Genomic DNA, 24099 nt, shown 5'->3' with positions numbered 1-24099 from the left:
ATGCAAAAGTAATCTCAAACGCAACTTAACCCATTAGTGGCAAGGGTTAAAGTTTGGGGGAATTCGCTAGGCAGGCACTTAGTGTACCGCCGTCCACCTATGGGCTCCTAGCCGCGAAACTTATGCGTCTATATTCTGGGGTTCCTCCCTTTATTAACTTATAAAAATGCCTAATCCGTCCTTTTTAATTAGCCCTGGGCACCACTGGGTTAAGAAGATAACATTCTAAACAAGCACTCTTTTGCAAAAATATACACAAGCAACCTAACTCACAATTTGAACTTAGCAAGATAAATCTATGAACAAACAGTCTTATACAGTACTTAAGCTCAAGCACGATTAACATTATAAACCTGTCTTCATCTTCACCCCATAGGTGTTAACTCCTGCTCACATATTATCTCCCATGGACTTGCAGCTACACTGACTTGCAGTATTTTCCACTGTCGGCATATTTTTCTCCATGGACGTATTATCCCTTATAGACATCTTTTCTCCATGGATCCACTCGTACTTTCACTCATAGACATATATTTCAGATAGACCCATTTTCCCACGGACCTATTGTTTTCCTCCGCCCTATTTTTTTCCATTTATTTATTTTCCGCGTCAAGCTATTTTTCCACAAGGACCTATATTCCGCCATGTACGTATTTTCTCTGTTCACCTAGTTTCCCTTCATTATTTCCCCTATGACATTTTCACTATGGACCTATTTTTCTCCTACAGGAACTATTTGTCCCACGAACTTGTTTCTCATCACGGACCTTTTTTCATCCAAGAGGAAACAGAATCCTCAGATGGAACTTTTTTTTCTCCCTTGAAACCCTTCCTTTCACTGCCCAGTTTTAACCTGATGGACCTATGTTCATACTTGGGCACATTTCCCCAGAGATGTATTTCCCACGGACCTTTATTTCTCACACGGACCTACCCCTACCCGGGATCCATTCACACCATGGACTTAACCATAGATCTATTTTCCCACGTACTCACTCTCCACCTCACCCATTCACATACCCACAACCTCACGAAGTGTACTCTGTCTCATAAGTATGACAATGACTCAGCAGATTTACACACACACACACACACACACACACACACACACACACACACACACAGGTATAGTGAATATCATAAAGCAGATTTTGAATACGGTACCTGGTCCTTGAGTCCCAAATTGCCAGGCATCACATGGTCACCAGTTGACAGGAAGCCTGTGTGATAAAAGAGTAGTTGTTTCGTAGTAATTAGCAGTAGTTGTCAATACTGTTATTACTGTATATGCACATTCAGTACCAATAGATTATATTGTGTGTGTGTGTGTGTGTGTGTGTGTGTGTGCTGACAAGCTATTCTGATAATTTAGGATATCATCAGCCCTTTCCACCGATACACGTTTTTGACTGTGTATTGTCTCAGAAGCAAAGTTTGCGGACAGTCCTTGACGGCTTTAGGTGCTGCCTTTCCTATATATCATTTCTCCCCATACGTTAGGGAACGGTCTTGTGTCACCTCATCATTTATTCTGTGCTTCATGTTGCAATCACAAATGTATTTAATGTTACACTTTCTACTGCCACATCTGGCAAGGAAATTTTGGCAAACGACAGATAGTACAACTGTGGTCAGTAATACTGCTAAAAATTTTAGTCGAACAACTTCAAACCTCATACACAATTATCTGGTATGTTTACTGAGTTTTGAAGACAGTATAATTGGGGGTTAAAGTCGCTGTTCACTTTAAATACATGGTACCGTAAAGTGTATTCATAGCTGTGTCCAAAACTGTACTCTCCATTGACATATAACATGTGCACATTTTATGTAAATATTTGACACCAGAGACGATGGCTATTGGAATATGCCAGATGATTCTATCCCACGTCAGTAACTTCGGTAAACTTGTTATCATGATGATGCCATATCTCATATGCTTATGACATTTGCATGTCTGTATTGTTGCCAGACCCTCCCAGAGGCCTGTCCTAGAAATGCTTTTGTCTCAAGTACTAAATTATTTGGTTACTGAAATACTAATGACCCGCTTATCAAACATAAGCCAGACCAACACCCAGCACGCCCACATTGTTATACCATGTGATTTGTCGTCTTTTATAAGGGTAGGTAAGTTTCAAAATTTGGAGAATTCAGTGTTTAACCTTTAAGGATGTGAAGAGAAGATTAAAATCTGATGAGCTAGTTTTGGAATGGGGTTGATGTCCCTTAGCTTTGCTCTTGAATGCATGGCATTGAGTTATTAAGGTGTTTCTCTAATGTCAACTTCCCATTGGTAAGTATTCATTAGTTTGTTTAAGTTTAGATACTAGTGTGTTTTTTTGTTGAGATAAGTCTGTTGGTAGTTTATGGGTAAATTAGTAGAAGTTGATACAAGTACTGGTGTTAAGGTTACAGAGATAGATAGATAGGTTGATAGATAAATGGATAAATGAAAGACACAGGTAATGTTAATGGATGGAATGGATGAAACTGTGGGTAGTGGCAGAATCAGATTAGTGGATGGACAGATAATTTTTTTTTTTTTATCCGGGGAAGAGAAACCAAAGGCGAGGAGCCTGCAAAACAGATCCTTCCTAGGAAAAACAACAAACAACACAACAGAAAGCCAAATTCAAGATCTGGTCATTTCGAGATGCCTGGACACACTGCGTTTGAAAGACTGGAGATCATAGGAAGTAGGAAATACAGACAGAGGGAGACAGTTCCAGAGTTGACCTGTTGCATAAATGAAGGACTGGGAGTAACGGTTAACACTTGCATTAGAGAGTTGGACAGAAAAGGGATGAGAGTTTGCTGCTAGACGGGTGCTACGCACCCGTCGTAGAGATGGAGGGATGCAAGTGGACAGTTCAGAGGAGCAATGACCATGGAAGTAACGATAGAGGAGAGATAAAGACGCAACAGTGGTGCGAAGAGACAGAGGTTGAAGGGAGTCAGTAAGAGGTGCAGAGTTAAAGAGACGAAAAGCCTTTGACTCCACCCTATTAAAAAAAGCTGTATGTGGGGAGCCTCCCCACACATGAGAGTTGTATTCCATACAAGGGCGAATAACTCCCGTGTATTAAGTCAACAACTGTGCAGGGGTAAAGATGGTACGGAGTCGGCTTAGCACACCTAATCTCTTGGAAACAGATTTTACCAGAGACATAATATGATATTTCCAAGATAAACCCTAGTGAATGAAATCCCAAACATCTTCAAGGATGATGCTGGATAGACCTGGATATTATTAAACATTAGAGGGTACTCCTGTGGAAGACTGTGTCGGGTTGATAGGTATAAAAACTGAGTCTTTGATGCATTGAAAACAACCAGATTATTTTTACCCCAATCACAGATACGAGCCAAGTCAGACATTAGGTTTGCCATAGCCTCATCCCTTGTTTGTTGAAATAACTGCTAGGATGGACGTTGTGAGAACCGAATGGAAAGGTGATGGGTGGAATCATCAGCATACGAGTGGATAGGTAAGATGTACAGCTTAGATCATTGATGAATAAAAGGAAGAGGGTTGGTGATAGGACAGAACCATGAGGAACACTCTTGATAGATCTAGGAGAAGAACGATGGCCGTCTACAACAGCGGCTATAGAACTACCAGAAAGGAAGCTGTAGATGAAGCCACAGATACTGTAGAAGGATAGAAACCGTAAGCGGGCAATTTGGAAATTAAAGAGTTATGCCAGATGCAATCAAAACCTTTGAGATGCCAAATGCAATGGCAAAGCTTCCGCCAAAGTTCTGGAAGAAGGATGACAAGGAGTCTGAAAGGTATGTGAGAAGCTTGCCAGTGGAGCGTCCCTGACGGAACCCATACTGACGATCAGAAAGAAGGTTGTGATGGGAAAGATGCTTTCAAAATTTTCAATTAATAATTCACTCGAAAACTTTTGAGTCACAGGATGTTAAAGCAATTGGACAACAGTTAGAGGGTTGGGAATGGTCACCCTTCTTTGGGACTGGCTGAATGAGAGCAAACTTCCAGCAAGAAGGAAAGGTACAAGTTGAAAGACAAAGGCAAAAGAGTTTACCTAGGCAGGGTGTAAGCACAGAAGCACAGTTCTTGAGGACAACAGGAGGAACTCCATCAGTCCCATATGCCTTGTTGGTGCTGTGGCCAGTGATGGTAGAAAGTGAATCAGCTGAAGAAATTTTGACGTTAGCCATGAGGAAGGCAGACGGGGGGGAAGTGATGGAGGAACAGCACCGGAATCGTCTTAGGTGGAATTGGAGGAGAAAGTCTGAGTGAAGAGAGCTGCTTTATCTGTAGAAGAAATAGCTACAGTGCCATCAGAGTAGTAAAGTGGAGGGAAGGATGATGAGGTAAAGTTGTTAGAAAGGTTTTTGGCAAGGGGCCAGAAGGAGCGGGAAGAATTCGATTTGGAGAGTTGAGAGCATTTAGTACGGATGAAATTATTTTTGAAGAGAGACGAACAGACTTAGCATGATTCCGGGCAGAAACATAAAAAAGACGTGATACAGGGCTGGGTTGGCTCTGGTACCTTTTATAGGCCCTCTCCTTGTTGTGGACAGCATTAGAACAAGTGTGATTCAACCAAGGCTTTCTTGCATTAGTCAAAGGATATGAGAAATGAATGTATGCTTCCATGCCCGAGAGAATAACCTCCGTAATGCACAAGGCACACTCAGATGGTTCCCGGGCATGGAAGCAATAGGCCTAATCATTCCAGGGAAAATCATAGAAGTACCGCCTGAGGGCCTCCCATAAATAGATTAGATATAATTGCACAGATGATTAAATGAAAGACCAGATACATTAATACATGAGTAGCGGAAGTGTATGGCAGCTCTGAGGCGGATTGCTGTGGAGCCAACTGGCAATAAAATGTAAGCTTTGTTTTCTAATTTTACCAGACCCTATATTTTCCCTGAGGGCCTGTCAGAAGCAGTCACTAGACACGCTTGTTATGTTCATTCAAACGATAAAAGTTTAGCCTTCCTGGGACATCACGAGTTGTGATGATGATCATGTAGGGCATAGTCGCTCATGCATGATACTTTTTTTTTTTTTCAGTCTTAAAGACAATTGTGGTATACCTGGCGAGAGATGAGAAAGGTGGGTGGTGAACTGAGTGACAGGAAGGCATAGATCTATTATGCGTGTGTGGATGACAGAATGACTAAGTATGTAATGGAAGCAAGAGTTTACAGAGGTTGGGGAATATGACTTTCTGACCACCACTTGGTGGTGATGAAAATCAGGGTTCAAGTGCAATAGAGGAGTTGAAGGAGGGAAGGACAGGAGGAAGTAGTCCATACGAGGAGGGTAGAAATGTTGCAAAAGAATGGAAAGAAAGCAGAATATAAGAGAGAAGCGGAGGAGCGATTGGGCAAATATGATTTGGAGCAGATGGGGCAGGTGGAAAGTGTGTGTAAGATATTCACAGAAGAAATCTGTGCGGCACTTGAGGTGGTGCATCAGGTGAAGAGAAAACGAAAGGGGATGTAAAGAACAGCATGGTGGAAGGAAGAGGTGAGGCAAGTTGTAGCACAAACGAAGAAAGCATATAATGAGTGCTTTGGAAGCTGAGGCATGAAGAAAACTGAGAAACGGAAGAGAGAATTATATGCAGGGAGGAAGAAAGAAGTAAGAAGATTAGTAGGAGAGAGTAAGAAGAGAATGAATGAAGAATTTGTAAAGAATTTGAGTGTACAGTGGAGGGAATGTAAGAAAATGTTCTGGAAGGAGGTAAAGAGAGTTAGACAAGGTGATAAAGAATTAGTAGGGGAGTAATAGATGAAAATCGTAGATTGATACTGGTGAAAGGAGAAAAAGTGAGCACATGGAGAGAACATTTGCAGGAACTGTAAGACATAAAGAATGAAAATAATGAGAGTATAAGTGGCTGGGGAATGGCTAGGAGAAGGAGGGTGGTGAGAAAGGAGGAAGAGATCAGTAGGAAGGAAGTAGTGGAAGCAATGAAGGTCAAAATGGGGAAAGCCCCAGGAACTGATGAAGTGTGTGGTAAAATGATAAAGCAATGAGGAGAGATAGTAGTAGAATGGATATGGAAGATGTGCAGATTGCCCTGGAAGGAAGGTAGAGTCCTGTACAAAGGAAAACGGGAAAAAGAAGCGTGTAGTAATCACAGGGGCATTTATCTTCTTAGTGAAACAGGCAAGGTATATGGATACTAATTGACAGAGTTAGGTAAATAACAGAGGAACTAGTGAGAGAAGAACGTGGAAGTTTTAGGAAGGGAAGAGGTTGTGTAGAGCAGCCATGCATCCTTTGGTCTTTAGTGGAAAAGTTTCTAGAAAAGGGAAAGAAGTTGTATGCTGCCTTCATGAATTTGAAGAAAGCATATGACAGAGTGGATGGACAAGGAATGTGGAAAATACTAAGAATATATGGAGTAAATGGGAAGTTGTTAAATGCCGTGAAGAGTATGTATGAGAGTGCTAAGGCTGCAGTGCGTGTTGATAATGAACTGAGTGATATTATTCTATCTGAATGTTGGACTGAAACAGGGATGTCTCATGTCTCAATGGTTGCTCAGTCTGTATATGGATGGGGTTATAAAAGAGTTACAAGATAGGGCAGTGGATGCTGGAGCGGCCCCAGTAAGAGAGACGGTAGCGTTTGGGAAATTTCTGTATTTTTATTTCTAGATGATACTGTACTGATAGGTGAAGATGAAGCGTAACTGCTAGGTTTGGTGAATGTGTTTGGGAGAGTGTGTAAGAAAAAGAATGTGTTAAGGAATAGTGAAGTTACGGCCTTCGTGGGAAATGATGTCACTGAATGCCTAGTGAATTTGCATGATGAGGAAATGGATTTTTTTTTTTAATGCGAGGAAGAAGGAACCAAAGGCCATGAGCCCGCAGTAACAGTTCCCTCCAAGAGAAAAACAAAATACAATAGACAGCCAATTTCAAGATCCGATCATTTTCAGATGCCTGGACACACTGCATTTGAAAGACTAGAGATCGTAGGCAGCAGGAAATACAGACAGAGGGAGACAGTTCCAGAGCTGACCTGTTGCATAAATGAAAGACTGGGAGTAACGGTTAACTCTTGCATTAGAGAGTTGGACAGAAAAGGGATGAAAGTTTGCTGCCAGACGGATGCTACGCGCCCGTCGTAGAGGTGGAGGAATGCAAGCAGACAGTTCAGAGGAGCAGTGACCATTAAAGTAGCGATAGAAAATAGATAAAGATGCAACAGTGCGGTGAAGAGACAGGTTGAAGGGAGTCAGTAAGAGGAGGAGAGTTAATGAGACGAAAAGCCTTTGACTCCACCCTATTGAGAAGAGTTGTATTTGGGGAGCCTCCCCACACGTGAGAGTTGTACTCCACAAAGGGGCGGATCAAACCCCTGTATAGAGTCAACAATTGTGCAGGGGTAAACAAAGAGCGGAGTCGGCTTAGCACACCCAATCTCTTCGAAGCAGATTTTACAAGAGATGTAATATGATCTTTCCAAGATAAGTCCCAAGTAAATGAAACCCCAAGCATGTTCAAGGATGATGCAGGATTAAGCTGAATATTATTAAACATTAGTGGGTATACCTGTGGAAGATTTTGTCGGGTTGATAGGTGTAAGAACTGAGTCTTAGATGCATTAAAAACAACCATATTATTTTTACCCCAGTCAGAGATGCGAGCCAAGTCAGACATTAGGTGTGCCATAGCCTCATCCCTTGTTTGTTGAAGTACCTGTTGAGATTGGCGTTGCGGGAACCGAATGGAAAGGTAAAGGGTGGAGTCATCAGCGTATGAGTGGATAGGGTTAGATGTACAGCTTAGATCATTGATGAATAAAAGGAAGAGAGTTGGTGATAGGACAGAGCCCTGAGGAACACCACTGTTGATAAATCTAGGAGAAGAAAGATGGCCGTCTACAACAGCGGCTATAGAACGACCAGAAAGGAAGCTAGCGATGAAGGCACAGATAGAAGGATAGAAACCGTAGGAGGGCAGTTTGGAAATTAAAGATTTATGCCAGACTCGATCGAAAGCCTTTGAGATGTCAAGTGCAATGGCAAAGCTTTCGCCAAAGTCCCGAAAGGAGGATGACCAGGAGTCTGAAAGGTAGGTGAGAAGATCGCCAGTGGAGCGTCCCTGACAGAACCCGTACTGACGATCGGAAAGAAGGTTGTGATAGGAAAGATGCCTTAAAATTTTTCTATTGAGAATTGACTCGAAAACTTTTGAAATACAGGACGTTAAAGCAATTAGACAATAGTTGGAGGGTTGGGAGTGGTCACCCTTCTTTGGGACTGGCTGAATGAGAGCAAACTTCCAACTAGAAGGAAAGGTACAAGTTGACAGACAAAGGCAAAAGAGTTTGCCTAGGCAGGGTGTAAGCACAGAAGCACAGTTCTTGAGAACAAAAGGAGGGACCCCATCAGGCCCATATGCCTTATTAGTACTGAGGCCAGTGATGGCAGAAAATACATCAACTGAAGAAATTTTAATGTCAGCCATGAGGACGTCAGAGGAGGGAAGAGATGCAGGAACAGCACCGGAATCGTCTAAGGTGGAATTGGAGGAGAAAGTCTGTTTCGAAGAGATCTGCTTTATCAGTAGAAGAAATAGCTACAGAACCATCAGAGTAGAAAAGAGGAGGGAAGGATGATGAGGTAAAGTTGTTAGAAAGATTTTTGGCAAGGTGCCAGAAGGAGCGGGAAGAATTCGAGTTGGAGAGTTGAGAGCATTTAGTATGGATGAAATTATTTTTAGTAGAGCGAAGAACAGACTTAGCACGATTCTGGGTAGAAAAGCAAAGATGATGTGATTCAGGGGTGGGTTGGCTCCGGTACCTTTTGTAGGCCCTCTCCTTGTTGCGGACAGCATTAGAACAAGCGTGATTAAACCAAGGCTTTCTCGCGTTAGTCAAAGGATATGAGAAAGGAATGTATGCTTCCATGCGCGAGAGAATAACCTCCGTAATGCGCAAGGCACACTCAGATGGCTCACGGCCATGGAAGCAATAATCATTCCAGGGAAAATGAAAGAAGTATTGCCTGAGGGCCTCCCAGTCCGCGGCTCCAAAATGCCACAGACGACGTTTCCCTGGAGGGTCCACAGGCCTTACTGGAGTGATAGGACAGGTTAAGGTAATAAGGTTGTGATCGGAGGAGCCCAACGGAGAGAAAAGATTAACAGAGTAAGCAGAAGGATTAGTTGTGAGGAAGAGGTCAAGTATGTTGGAGCTCTTTCCAAGGCGGTCAGGGATACGGGTAGGGTGCTGTACAAGCTGCTCTAGGTCATTAAGGATAGAAAAGATGTAGGCTTGTTCACCAGGTGGATCCGTGAAAGGAGAGGAGAGCCAAAGGTGGTGGTGAACAATGAAATCTCCTAGAATGGAGATTCCAGAGAAAGGAGAAATGGATAGAATGTATTCCATCGTAGAAGTAAGATAGTCGAAGAATTTTTGATAATCAGTAGAATTAGGGGATAAGTAAGCAGCACCGATATATTTAGTCAGAGAATGACAGGAAAGCCGAAGCCAGAGTGTAGAGAATTCAGAAGAATCGAGTTCAGGAACACGAGAGCACGATAAGTCGTTGCGTATATATACACAACAGCCACCTTTGGCTTTGAAATGAGTATAGAGAAAGTAGGAGGATACAGAAAAGGGTTTGCTGTCAGTTGCCTCAGACAGCTGAGTCTCCGTTAGAAAAAGAAGGTGAGGTTTAGAGGAGGAGAGGTGGTGCTCAACAGAGCGAAAGTTAGAGGAAAGGCCGCAAATGTTGCAGAAATGAAGAAGAAGAGAGTCAGACAGTGGTTTCAGGCACCTCGAGTCGCCACCGGGAGAGGGTCGGATGGTGGGGGCATTTATGGTCCCCCCCCCTCGGGACTCCGAGGCTTGGTGAAGAGACGCCATTTTAGTTGAATTTGAATAGGAAGTGTAGTGTGTACTGTGCATGTAGTTTGGTGTAGATAGAGAAATTTGTACTGGAGAGCATGCTGGCCTACTCTCTGTGTAACTGAGACACTGAAAAAGTTCAGCAAAGGGGGATGGTCAGGAACTAGTCCTGAGGGCTGATGAAACGGGAGCTCCAGCTCTCCCTGTCATCAGCTTTCCATCCACCTCGGGAGTACTGCCCTGCTCGACTGGTGCTACAGTCTACTTCTCTCGGTACTTGGGTAATGTGATGAGTAAGGATGGAAGTTTGGAGGATGAAAAGCTTGAAAGGGTGCAACAACGAAGAAATGTGCCTGGTTCTTTGACAGCAGTGATAAGAAACAGGGAAGTGAGCATGGAAGTAAAAAAGTTCCTGCATGATAGTATTGTGATACCAACTTTAACGTTTGGAAGTGAAGCTTGGACCTTGTTAGAATGACTTAAGTCAAGAATGAGAGCATTTGACAGGAGCATGTGAAATTACATGGAGACAGACTGGCAATTACGGAAGTGAAGAAGAGTTGTGATGTGGAAGTGGATGTGAAGGAAAGTGTTAGGAGAAATACACTGAGGTGGTTTGGCCATGTGCAAAGAGTGGAGAGCTAGAGACTAACGAAGAGATTGTAATCGAGTGAGCTGGAGGGGGAAAGAGGGAGGGGGAGGCTGAGGATGGGATGAATGAGATGACGGGATGGACTGGAGAGGTATAAGAGAGAGGGGGGGGGGTGAACTGCGAGCGGGGCAGTGAAATGGCTGGGAACATGGTGACATGGAGGTGATTCGTCTGTGGCCACCTCTTAGGGGATTAAGGCGTCAGGCAATAAATAGATAGACAGACAATTGCGGTCAGCAGCATCAGTCCACTTTCTTAATCAAAAAATATAAAAATTTTAACCAGTCTTTTGAAGAGCTTGGATTCCGAATATCGCTTCGCTGGTTTTCAAAAGTCAGTTCACTTTCACTTTATTATTCACTATTAAATGTAGCAATAATTTCGACCAGAAAGGTACTGTCTGGGTCAAATCTTCGCCCAGTATTGTATTACCAATACTTTATATAAAGCATGTTTCCTCCGCAATGGAACATTTTCAAAAGTCATCTGTTGACAGAGAAACATACCATTTCCTCTCAGCTAAGGAACAGCAGCCAGGATAGGAAAGAGAGAATTTTTGTATCTATCGGAAGAGAAACATACCAAACTCGCTCACTTTCAGAACGTTAGTCAATGGAGGGATGTGAGAAGTAAAAGAGTTTAGACAGGCAAATAAACGTCGGCATTTGTACATACCAAAGATGCCAAGGCGGTATTGCACCACCACCAGCACCACATCGTGATCCAGAAGGTAGTGTGGATGGTAATGGCTGGCACCACCAGAGAAGAATCCGCCTCCGTGGATCCACACCATCACCGGTAGATTTTGAGGATCGTCCCTTGGCTGTATCACAAACACGTCATTAGCACCAAGAATCAGATAACATGGTGTGATTATACATTTATTCTTTATTTTCAGATTATTTTATTCTGATTAGATATTTTTTCAAACTGAAAGAGTTAACACATAACGTCACCTCCATGCATACTAGGATTAAATAAGGGTGCTTGAACAGAAAACAGCATAGCAAGAGAAAATACTAAGTACATCAGTTTTGCTTAATGATTGAAAACCTTCATCCTGAATGGTATTTCCTATGTTAAATAAAGTCTTCTGGATTTAGTCAAAATAAAAACTAAATGTCCTTTAGCGCAAATGTTCACAATGAGACCCATAGCCTCGTCCCTCAGTTAACTGCTGTACCCTACATTGCACAAGTAAAACGAAATATCAGTATCTAATGAACTGTTCCCAAGTGATCCAGTGTAGTTGTTAAAGAAGTTCCGTAATATTCTACAAAATTTTGAATCTGAAACTTGAACATCCAATTTAGCCATTTCTCTACGACGAATCCACTAACTTCGTTAGTCCTGCGGGGTTTTCAAACGTGGTTAGTCTGGTGGGGTGTTACAACACCCCAGTACAAAAATACATGTAGTGTTATTAATATGTAAAATATATTAATACTACCGCTTCAACAAATCTCTGCAATCACTAATGAAAAGATTGAATGCCTTATAGCTGACGTTTATTAATTTATAATAAAATACAATAAATTATAATATCAGTAAAAAAGGAACAAATGGACTCAAATCTCCTTTATCAGGTAAACACGCACAGGATAATACATTTTGTGATTTTTAACATCAGTATAATGATAAACTATATGCAAACACAAGATTAAAATATCAGTCTCTATCACAATATGATCTAACTGGTTAGTTTGATGGGGTGACTGGATACCCCAGGTGGGGAAAAAGTGACCGTCTCTCTCACTAGAGCAGTGGCAGAACTAAACCAATCCACATGATCCTTCCCCTCACTGAAACAGGAGAGTACTGGAGCGGAGAGAAATATTCAAATTACTGGCTAGGAAATATCAGCTTAAAAAAAAAAAAAATGGGGGTTCCAAAACACCCCACCTGAATAACAAAGGGTTAAGGTTGTGGTAACCTCAACATGAAAAGTTCTTCGTACAGTCAAATGTATATGAAACCCATGAGAGGGTCAACAAGTTGGACATGAAATGCTAAATTGTGCGTCTTTCGTAGAGAATTCTTATGCACAGTACGTCTAAGTGTACTCTTGTATGTTATTTTTATCGCAGTAATACTGAAACCGTTTGCATTAATAACGCACAAAAGATACAGCGGTATAATGTACTGAATGAATTACTGACGTAAAAGTACTGTACTGTATAACGAAATCTTAATGACTACATAGAATAAGACAGACCGTTTTACCTTAGGTGTGAAGACATTGAGGTAGAGACAGTCTTCACTGCCATAGTAGTCCTTTTCCTCTGCTTTCTGGTTGGTGACGAATGGTTCAAAGCTGAGTTGTAAACAAGGCTCAGGCATCACCGACCCGTTTCGCACACCCGACCACTTCTCACCTGGTTCTGGGTCCTAGAACGGGTGGCTTATCATCATCATCATCATCATCATCATCATCATGATCATCATCACCATCAAACAAGAGATAAATTGCATGGAAATCGATGAAACTTTGTTATAAGGCCAGAATGAGACTCCTCCTTACAAGTGAAATGAACCTTTAAATTTGACTACACTTGACCATCAATGGATCATCTTCAAGTTACACCGAATATGCTGTACCATAACTACCCTGATACTATGTAATGCTATTGGTATTTAGCAACAATCAAACACCAAGAAAGCTAAAGTGATATTCTAACATTTTGTCAAAGCATGAATGTTGATAGCCTAACATTAGACTAATAGATCAGCTATGGTCATATTTCAACTTTTGAAAGGCAGTATAACAACATACCAACACTGAGAGTCATATTAGGCAACATTCTAATACTTTTTAAAAGCAATTATGGTGATATCATAACAATTTTTGAAAGGTAATCCTAACAACATTTTCGAACTTTAACCCCTTTGCACGCGCGGATAAGTTTTTAAGTTTTCTGGGCTATGACGTGTGGGCTTTTCTCCCCTCCAACCCGGCTGCCACACGCTCCAAGAATGTGTATTCTCGGCTTATTTTCACCACCCAAACATATTTATTTTGCCACAAAACCCACGTATTCCTATTCGTCGATGTTTGTTCTACACAATAAGCAAAACAAAATAACAAGAAAAACGCACTATATGTATGTTTGGGCCCTCTGAATAAACATTCAGGATCATAAATTTCACTTCCCAACATCATAAGTGGAATGTTTATTAATCAGTCTCTACATGTTATATGATCAATCGAAAGAGAATTTTATTAGCTTTCGAATGAGGAGTGTCCCAGTTTGATACGAGGAATGGTCTTTGAGTAATAAGCGAAAAAGTGATACCCATTTTCGACAGAAAACAACTTTTTTATTCGGGGAGGGTTTGCGAAGAACTTTTCTCGGCACTGTTATGTTTTTATTTCATCATCCTATGCACATTTTCGTTCTCTTTCATCTCAGTAAAGAACGGCGATCCTAGGCCTCATAGTTTTCGAGAAAAATGCAAAAAACTACGGCGTATTTTGCTGTGCACTGACCCACTGTCAGGAGGGCTTACTTATGTTATTTTCCCATAGCGCGCTAACACTTTTATGCTTTCCAGTTGCTTTCTTTGGTTTTATACCAACAACTATTTTATAAAATTACATATGTTTTGTTTTTAGTCCTCTCAGAAACTACACATGACACTAAACCTGTTGCTAGCAACTGAAACTGAAGCTGTACTTATTTCCCTGTCACTTCTGTTGAGGAAAACAACAATATATATGCATATGTAAATATACTGACATAAATAGAGGTAAATAGATAAATAAAAAAAGAATATCATGTACCTCTCCAGTGGCGATGATCCTCCTGCAGGACCAGATCGGTTGGGAGGTGAGGAGTTTTGTACTGTGTGTGTGTGTGTGTGTGTGTGTGTGTGTGTGTGTGTGTGTGTGCTCCACTAGTGAAGGTATTGCTCGGTATGGTACCGGTCAAAACAATCACCCATGCAAAGTGGCACATCACATACAGGACACATGTTCCTTGTGTCCCTCTTCACCCCCAAATTGAAGCACAAGGTACACCTAAGCCTCTTCTTGTCAGGGATCCTTGCCCGGTGGTTGCCCAGAGTGCGATCCAACCTCACATCGTCGTCAATCACCCGGCAACGCTTGCTTGGATACCCTCACGCTCTGTGGTCCTGTCATGCGGGAGCTGCAGGCCCAGGCACGGGTTCTCCTGACGGATCAGCAACTGGAGGTGGTGGCGGTTCTGGCATCCCTGATGGGCCTCCCGCAGGTGGTGATGGTGGCACCTGTGATGGCCCTGCTTCTGATGATGTTGGTGTGGGGTCTCCTGCAGGCTGTGCTGGTGCTGGTGGTGGCTGGGCCCATCCTGGCGCTGGTGGTTGTGCCCGCTGGGTGCCAGGTGATGCTGGTGCTGACCACCATTTAGGTAGGTCTGGGGCATGGTGGAGTGTGTGTCCAGATGCGGGCCAGTCCTCTTCGTGGAAATGCAGAAGATCATAGATGATCTGCTCCACAAATTCAAGGAGAGTTACTTGCATGCATCTGTACTTCTTATACAAGGCAAACGCATTGAACAGTGCCATTTGGATGAAGTAGAATGTGATCTTCTTCGTCCACTTGACAGTTCGGCATTGGATGGGGTAGTACTGGACCATCTCATCGAAATGATCCGCCCCACCCATATACCTGTTGTACTCCTCCACAATGACGGGCTTGTGAACAACCTTCTCCATGTAGCTTGTCCGCTTGTCATGCTCCGCACCTTTCCTCAAACCCTCTTTGGAATGGTGTCCACAGTGTGGAAGGTGGACACCATGTTCACGATGCGCTTGTCCCTCCACGGTAGGAGTAGCACATTGTCCTTGTGCCTGTACACCATGCCCCCCTTGGGCAGACTCTTAGTCCTGGTGATGGCCAGCAGCTGGCGTGATGCTCCTCTAGGCAACTGTAGGGTCCCACACACATAAAATCCTGCAGTGAAGTCGTTCGCACAGTGCTACAGAATTGTAATGTTGTCCATGAACAACTTATAGCCCTGGTCCTTCAACAGTCCCACGAGGCCCAACATGGTGTTCTGGAGGGTACGCTGCACCCCCGTGTAGACCTCAAGGTTCCAGATGTAGCCCAAGGACGACTCAGCCAGCATGTACATCTTGATGGAATACTTGTTGGGCTTCTGGGGCTTGTAGATGCGGAAGGACAGCCGGCCCTTCCATCCCAGAGAGCCCTCATCCAGGCTGAGCTGCTCCTCGGGTAGGTATGCTGACTGGAACCACTGAAGGAGGTATTCCATGACTGTGTGCACGTGGATGAGCCGATCTTGGTTGTCAAGGAGAATGGCGAGTTGAAGGCGTGGAAGTGCTTCAGGATGGTGTTGAAGCTCCTTCCACTCATTGCCCGCCAGACTCTAGGGTAGTCGTGCAGCTTGGAGCTCCACCAGTAGTGCCTGATGGTCAGCATGTGCATGACCCCCATGAAAAGGTATAACCCCAGGAACTTGGTCATCTCCTCTTCATTGCAGGAGAACCAGGCATCCAGCTGAGTCCCCAGGAATGTGGCATACTGGTTGGTTTCCATGGTGAGGTATGACAACAACTTCCATGTGAAAAAGAGATGGAAGAACTGCAGGGGAGTTGTTGGAATATCCACCTGGATCCCTGGGGAGCCAGTGAATGGCCCGTGGTTCAGTTTGAACGGGCCACCCAGGATCCTCTTCAGTGGAGGTGGCAATGGGTCGGCCTGTCGACACCCTTCGGTCTGCCCTCCAACCCCTTGGATGTACCCCATGTCCAGGCAGCGGACCACAGCGCCCTCGTCTGGGAGGGGACGCCTCAGACGAGGACAAGGATGAGACAGAGGGCTCTGGGGACACCAGTCTCCTCAGCCTGGCCGGTGAGGATGTCACCGTAGCATCCTGCATGGAAGTGGGTGAAGAGGCCATCACAACGAACAATGGCCCAGCTTCTGGTGACATTGGCTCGCCAAGGGGGGCAGGGGGACCTGGAGATCGGGAGCCGATGAATAGACCAGTGGGACTGGCAGGTCCTACAGGTGGGAAGGGTTCTCTGGTGAAGCCGGCCGATGATGGTGGTGTGGTCTCCCACGATGGAAGGTGGCAGGGCAGCTCCACTTGCTGACCGGATGGGGTCAGCTCAACCTCCTCCACCCCAGAGCGGTAGCTCTCAATGTCACTCTCCGACTCTACCTCAACGAGGATCTGATGCCACTCATGTGGTGCCAACTGGCGTCTCATCTTTGCAAGACTGCTGTCATTGCAAGCCAACTGGACAATAAATTGCTGTCTGAGGGATTGTGAACCCTGTGGCGGTCCAATGCTGTTGTAGGAGTGTGAGCTAAATAAAGGAGTCAAGATATTTTATTCACAGCCAGCCAAGAACTTGGCTCAACACTGGCACAACGCAAGGGTTCATGAAATACGTGTATGTCCTTGAAAATCATCGTCCCCTACACCTGACTTAGTGCACAGGTAGAGGCCACTAGCACGTGGTTACCTCTTTCATTTTCTTTGCACATTGCACATAATAAAATCTATCATTTTTGTAAGATACACAGTAGATTTCACCAGTAACATGTAAATGGAGATGTTCCGTAGACCGTTACCTGTGCACTAAGGTGTAGCAGATGATGTTTCCCTTACGAGAACACACTGCAGTAGGTCAGTCTTTCACTGTCTTTACACATAAAACATAACTCAATCTATCACCTTGTATGAGTCAAGATATTTTTCACAGCCAGCCAAGAACGTGGCTCAACACTGGCACAACGCAAGGTTTCATGATATACGTGTATGTCCTTGATAAACATCGTCTGCTGCACCTGACTTAGTGCACAGGTAGGGACCACTAGCACGAGGTTACTTCTGTCATTTTCTTTGCACATTACACATAACCAAATCTATTATTTTTATGAGAAACACAGTACGTTTCACCAGTAACATGTAAATGGACGTGTTCCTTAGGCCGTTACCTGTGCACTAAGGTGTAGCAGACGGTGTTTCCCTTACGAGATTACGAGCACGTGGGTCAGTTTTTCACTGTCTTTTCACATGAAACATAGCCAAAATATCAGTATACACAGTATATTTTACCCTCCCAAATATATACATATATGTAAATGCACGTGTTCCTAACCTTGCGTTGCATTTCGCTACCTTTGTGCTGGCTCAGGTGTATGACACACACTGTTCATTATGAGCACGTGGGTCAGCTTTTCACTGTCTTTTCACATAAAACATAGCCAAATATATCACTACATGGAATACACAGTATATTTCACATATATATATATATATATATATATATATATATATATATATATATATATATATATATATATATATATATATATATATATATATATAAATGCACGTGTTCGTAACCTCGCATTGCATTTCGCTACGTTTGTGCCAGTTCAGGTGCACGACACACACTCTTCATTACGAGCACGTGGCTCAGTCTTTCTCGTTATTTCCACATAATACGTAGCCTGATCTATCAATATATGAGATACACAGTATATTTCACCAATAAAATGTAAACGAATGTCCTACGTAGGTCAATTACGTGGCCCATACCTGGCCGGTAAGGTGTAGCAGACGATGCTTTCTAGAGGAGCACGTGGTTCAATTTCACTTTCTTTTCACATAAAAAAAATAATACAATATATCACTCTATGAGATACACAGTATATCACTCCATCTACAATTACGTATCTCACGTTGCATTTTGCTACTTTTGTGCTAGTTCAGGTGTATGACACACTCTTCATTACGAGCACGTGGCACAGCCTTTCACTTTATTTCCACATAATACATAGCCTAATCTATCAATATATGATATACACAGTCTATTACACCAATAAAATGTAAATGCACATTCTAAGTAGGTTAATTACGTGGCCAATACCTTACCGATAAGGGGTAGCAGACGATGATTTCTAGAGGAGCAATGGTTCACTTTCACTTTCTTTTCACATAAACAAATAACAAAACATATCACTGTATGAGATACATAGTATATTTCACCAATAAAATGTAAATGCACTTGTTCCTAACCTCGCGTTGCATGTCACTACCTTTGTGCCAACTCAGATGTACAAAACGCACTCTTCCCTGCTAGCAGTTGGGTCAGTCATTTACTGTCTTCCACATAAAACATAACCAAATCTATCAATATATGAGATAAACAGTATATTACACCACAACAAGTACAAGTACGTGGTCCTTACCCATCCGCTAAGGTGTAGCAGATGATGATTCCCTTATCTGAAGACGCTTCAGTGTTTACGACTTTATTTCACAATACACATAATCAAATTAGTCATTTTATGAGACATACAGTATATTTCACCACAACAGTACCTGAACGTGCTCTGTATGTCACATCTGTGATACCTAAGGTATCGCAGACGATATTTTCCGACAAGCACGTGGTGCAGTGTTTATGTTCATCCACACAAACATACGATAAACATATCAATAACACTCATGCTTTATTTCACACAGAAAGCCTGAAGCAGGCAAGATCATCAACATTCTAACACTTTCTGTCAGCAAGCTACGTTCTAGAAACTGCTGTCCGTGGTCTGTAAGTGGTCAAACACAACAACATGGCATACCTTGAAGCGTAGGGGTCCGAGGGGAGGCTTGGCGAAGGGTATGCCGTAGTAGGAGTAGAATGTCCTGCCCTTAACTGTCTGCTCCACCACGCCAGAGATGTGCCCTTGTTTGATGTTCAGAATGGGTGCCTGGCCAGTCCCTCCTACAGCCGCCACCAGTACCAGCATCGCCGCCACAAGGATGCCAACCCTCATTGTTCCTCCTCTTTGATCAACCTGACAAAAAAACAAAACAAAGAAAAAGGTAATGGTGCACTGGGCCACTGTAGCTTGACCCAGGACTGCCATGTCTACACCTTGAAAGGTGAGACTAAAATTGCCCTTTCCTCTTCTTGATTGATGAGTAGTAATTAGAGATTTACATTCCAATATAGTGCTAAAAATGAACAAGTGACTCGCAGAAGTGGTAGAGTCACATTACTCTATTTTTTGAACAACAAGAGAAAATCAGTCAAGAGACGAAAATCTCACCCAGGTAGAGACCAACGAACTGTTGTTATCGACTGACTGATTATAACTGTTATTGCACCATAGTCTAAGCAAGCAAAAATGTATTGTTGCAGTATTTCTTTTTTTAATGCAAGGAACAAGGAACCAAATGCCAGGGGCCCGCAAACCATTCCTTCCAAGAAAAAAAAAATAACAATATGAAAGACAGCCAAATTCAAGATCCGTTTATTTCGAGATGCGTTGACACACTGCTTTTGAAAGACTGGAGATCATGGGCAGTAGGAAATACAGACAGAGGAAGACAGTTCCAGAGTTGGCCTGTTGCATAAATAAAAGACTGGGAGTTATGGTTAACTCTTGCATTAGAATTGGACAGAAAAGGGGTGAGAGTTTGTTGCTAGACATGTGCTACGCGCCCGTCGTAGAGGTGGAGGAATGCAAGCAGACAGTTCAGAGAGGCAATAACCACTGAAGTAGCGATAGAAAAGAGATAAAGATGCAACAGTGTGGCAAAGAGACAGAGGTTGAAGGGAGCCAGTAAGAGAAGGAGAGTTAATGAGGCGTTAATGTCCCTTTGACTCCACCCTATTGAGAAGAGCTGTATGTGAGGAGCCTCCCCACACATGAGAGTTGTACTCTACACAGGGGGGCATAAAACCCGTGTATAAAGTCAACAATTCTGCAAGGGTAAAGAAGATATGAAGTCGGCTTAGCAAACCTAATCTCTTGGAAGTAGATTTTACAAGAGATGTTTTATGATCTTTCCAAGTTAAGTCCTGAGAGAATGAAACCCCAAGTACGTTTAAAGATGATGCAGGATTCAGCTGGATATTATTAAACATTAGTGGGTACTTCTGTGGAATATTATGTCAGGATAAGTGTAAGAACTGTGTTTTTAATGCATTAAAAACAAGATTATTTTTACCCCAGTCGGAAATATGAGCCAAGTCAGACATTAGGTGTGGTATAGCCTCATCCCTTGTTGGTTGATGTAACTGCTGAGATGGACGTTGCGAGAACCGAATGGAAACATGACGGGTGGAATCATCAGTGTATGAGTGGATAGGGTTAGATGTACAGCTTAGAAGGTCATTGATGAATAAAAGGAAGAGAGTTAGTGATAGGACAGAGTCATGAGGAACACCTCTATTGATAGATCTAGGAGAAGAACGATGACCGTCTACAGAAGCAGCTATAGAACGACCAGAAAGGAAGCTATAGATGATGGCACTGATAGAAGGATAGGAACCGTTAGAGGGCGGTTGGGAAATTAAAGATTTGTGCCAGACTCAATCAAAAGCCTTTGAGATGTCAAGTGCAATGGCAAAGCTTTCGCCAAAGTCCCGTAAGGAGGATGACCAGGAGCCTGAAAGGTAGGTGAGAAGATGGCCAGTGGAGCATCCCTGATGGAATCCACACTGACGATCAAAATGAAGATTTTGATAGGAAAGATGCTTTCAAATTTTTCTGTTAAGAATAAACTCGAAAACTTTTGAGACAGAATGTTAAAGCAATTGAACGATAGTTAGAGGGTTGGGAATGGTCAACCTTCTTTGAGCTGGCTGAATGAGAGTACACTTCCAGGAAGAAAGAAAAGTACAAGTTGATAGACAAAGGCAAAAGAGTTTAATTAGGCAGGGTGTAAGCAAAGAAGCACAGTTCTTGAGGACAACAGGGGGGACTCCATCAGGCCCATATGCCTTGTTAGTACTGAGGCCAATGATGGCAGAAAATACATCAGCTGAAGAAATTTTAATGTCAGTCATGAGGAAGTCAGAGGGGGGGGGGGAAGAGAACAGCACTAGAACCGTCTAAGGTGGAATTGGAGGAGAAACTCTGAGCCAAGAGTTCTGCTTTATCAGTTGGAGAAATAGCTACAGATCCATCAGAGTAGAAAAGAGGAGGGAAGGATGATGAGGTAAAGTTGTTAGAAAGGTTTTTGTCAAGGTGCCAGAAGGAGCGAGATGAATTTGAGTCCAAGAGTTGGGGGCATTTAATACGAATGAAGTTATATTTGGCATAGCAAAGAACAGACATAGCTCGATTCCGGGCAGAAACATAAAAAAGATGTGATTCAGGGGTGCGTTGGCTACAGTAACTTTTATAGGTCCTCTCTTTGTTGCTGACAGCATTAAAACAAGCGTGATTAAACCAAGGCTTTCTTGCATTAGTCAAAGGATATGAGAAAGAATGTATCCTTCCATCCCCGAGAGAACAATCTCTGTAATGGCCAGGGCACATTCAGATGGCTCCCGGCCATGGAAGCAATAATCATTCCATGGAAAATCAAAGAAGTACTGCATGAGGGCCTCCCAATTAGCAGCTCCAAAGTGCCACAATCGACGTTTCTTTGGAGGGTCCACAGGCCATGCTGGAGTGATAGGACAGGTTAAGGTAATAAAGTTGTGATCGGAGGAGCCCAACGGAGAGGAAAGATTAACAGTATAAGCAGAAAGATTAGTTGTAAAGAAGAGGTCATTTATGTTGGAGCTCTCTCCAAGGCAGTCAGGGATAAGGGTAAGGTGCTGTACAAGCTGCACTAGGTCACTGAGGATAAAAAAGATGTAGGCTTCTTCACCAGGTGGATCAGTGAAAGGAGAGGAGAGGCAAAGGTGGTGGTGAACATTGAAATCTCCTAGAATGGAAATTTCAGAGAAAGGAGAAATGGATAGGATGTGTTCCATCACAGAAAGTATAGTTGAAGAATTTTTCATAGTAGACTTAAACAGCACAGATATATTTAGTCAGAGAATGTCATGAAAGCCGAAGCCAGAGCGCGGAGAATTCAGAAGAATCAAGTTGAGGAATACGAGAACAAGATAAGCCGTTCATGTACACAACAGCAACCTATAGCTTTGAAATGAGTATAGAGAAAGTAGGAGGATACAGAGAAGGATTTGCTGTCAGTTGCCTCAGACAGCTGAGTCTCAGTTATGAAAAGAAGGTGACCTTTAGAGAAGGAGAGGTGGTGCCCAACAGAGGGAAAGTTAGAAGATAGGCCGCGAATGTTGCAGAAATGAAGAAGAGAGTCAGACAGTGGTTCCATGCAGCTCATAGAGTCGTCACCGGGATAGAGGCGGATGGTGGGGGCATTTATGATCCCTCCCCTCAGTGACTCCGAGGCTTGGTTATTAGATGCCATTTTTTTTTTTTTTAAGGAAGTGTAGTGTGTAATGTGCATGTAGTTTGGTGTTGATAGAGAAACTTGTATTGGAAAGCATGCTGGCCTACTCTCTGTATTACTGAAACACTGAAAAAGTTCTGAAAGGGGGATGGTCCTGTAGTCAGGCTAAAAAAAGATGATTTTCCTCTCCTGAGGGAAATTCAGGAGGTCAGAGAGTTGAAAACTGCCTCAAGTAATCCCTTCAACGCTTGAATTTCCCTCGTGTGGATAAAATTAGTCCGGAATTAGTCTGAAGAAATAGCAAAGTACGTTTGTAATTGGAAGAAAGGTAACACACACACACACACACACACACACACACACACACACAGATCTGCATACATTACAGCCAGACATGGGATCAACTGTGAATTGAACTGAAACTGAATTGGAACTGATGTACACAGGCACACATTCAAACACCGAGAAAGCTAACGTGATATTCCAAACATTTTGTCAGAGCATGAATGTTGATAGCCTAACATTATACTAACAGAGTAAACTGGAACCGTTTCGATGATTTGATATGAATTGATGTTATGTTGGACTTATTTTTATGTGTCAGTGGATTAATCCGATTGAAGCTTTGTTCATCTTACCTTAGGTTCATAAATTGTAATCTTGATATACTTGCTATTTTTTTCCAACAGTTATACTTAATTTCTATTTATAAATTTTTATTCTTTTTTATTATTTTGAAATATCTCTGCTCTTTTTAGTGTTGTGTTTTTTGTGTCAGAGGTGTGAGATATCATGTTGTCATGGATAGCTATTGCCCTGTTAATATCTGCCAAAACCTGTCTTCTTTTCAAAAGTTTTTTCTCCTTTACCCTTTGGTATGTGAGTTGCTTTAATGCGGTAATGAACCAGTTACTGCAAACTAAAAGGCTCTCTGCCATGAAAATAAATAAAAAAAATAAAAATAAAATTACTGAACTATAAATAAATAAATAGCTCCTTATCCTCTTCTCTTGTATCGTTGTGGTATGACATCAGCCAGAAATATAGGACCCTTTCTCCTTTCATATTTTTAGCTCCATCTTCTTATAAAGCACAAACATGTCGCCTCCCACTTTATACTGTACAGTATAATTATGTTCTGACTCAAACTTGTCAAGTGGAAGTCAGTCCCCATGGAAAGTGGACATACTGTATTTGTTTTGTTATCTACAAAATATCGAACCCGAAAGGTTTAGCATTTCATTAATCTGCAGAATTAAATATATTCCTGTTACCGTTTGTATATTATGTACAAATTTTACTTTATATAATTGTTGTTGTTGATTAGCCTTGATCTGTCCGGTCCTGAAGACCTATCAACCACAGACAAGCAACCGCAGCTGCAGAGCCGTCCCATGCAGTGAACCGATGTTCCC

At 42.6% G+C, this 24099-nt stretch overlaps 1 protein-coding gene across 1 annotated transcript in view; it reads right to left on the bottom strand.

Moving 5' to 3' along the window:
• LOC145406835 (esterase FE4-like) overlaps positions 1-19305 on the bottom strand; it is a 52984-nt gene extending 33679 nt beyond the window's left edge. The window contains exons 1-4 of the mRNA XM_080277939.1: positions 19111-19305; positions 12735-12899; positions 11187-11334; positions 1165-1220 (exon numbers count right to left, since the gene is read on the bottom strand). Of these exons, the coding sequence (XP_080134065.1) occupies positions 1165-1220; positions 11187-11334; positions 12735-12899; positions 19111-19305 (564 nt within the window). The remainder of the gene's footprint in view (positions 1-1164; positions 1221-11186; positions 11335-12734; positions 12900-19110) is intronic.
• Positions 19306-24099: the final 4794 nt, after the last annotated feature.

Source organism: Coenobita brevimanus, chromosome 8, assembly GCF_032717465.1.
Source record: "Coenobita brevimanus isolate Jiangsu-jjx chromosome 8, ASM3271746v2, whole genome shotgun sequence".
Classification (NCBI taxonomy): Eukaryota; Metazoa; Arthropoda; class Malacostraca; order Decapoda; family Coenobitidae; genus Coenobita; species Coenobita brevimanus.
The sequence above is the reverse complement of the archived record's forward strand: the minus strand, read 5'-3'. Positions and strand labels throughout refer to the sequence as shown.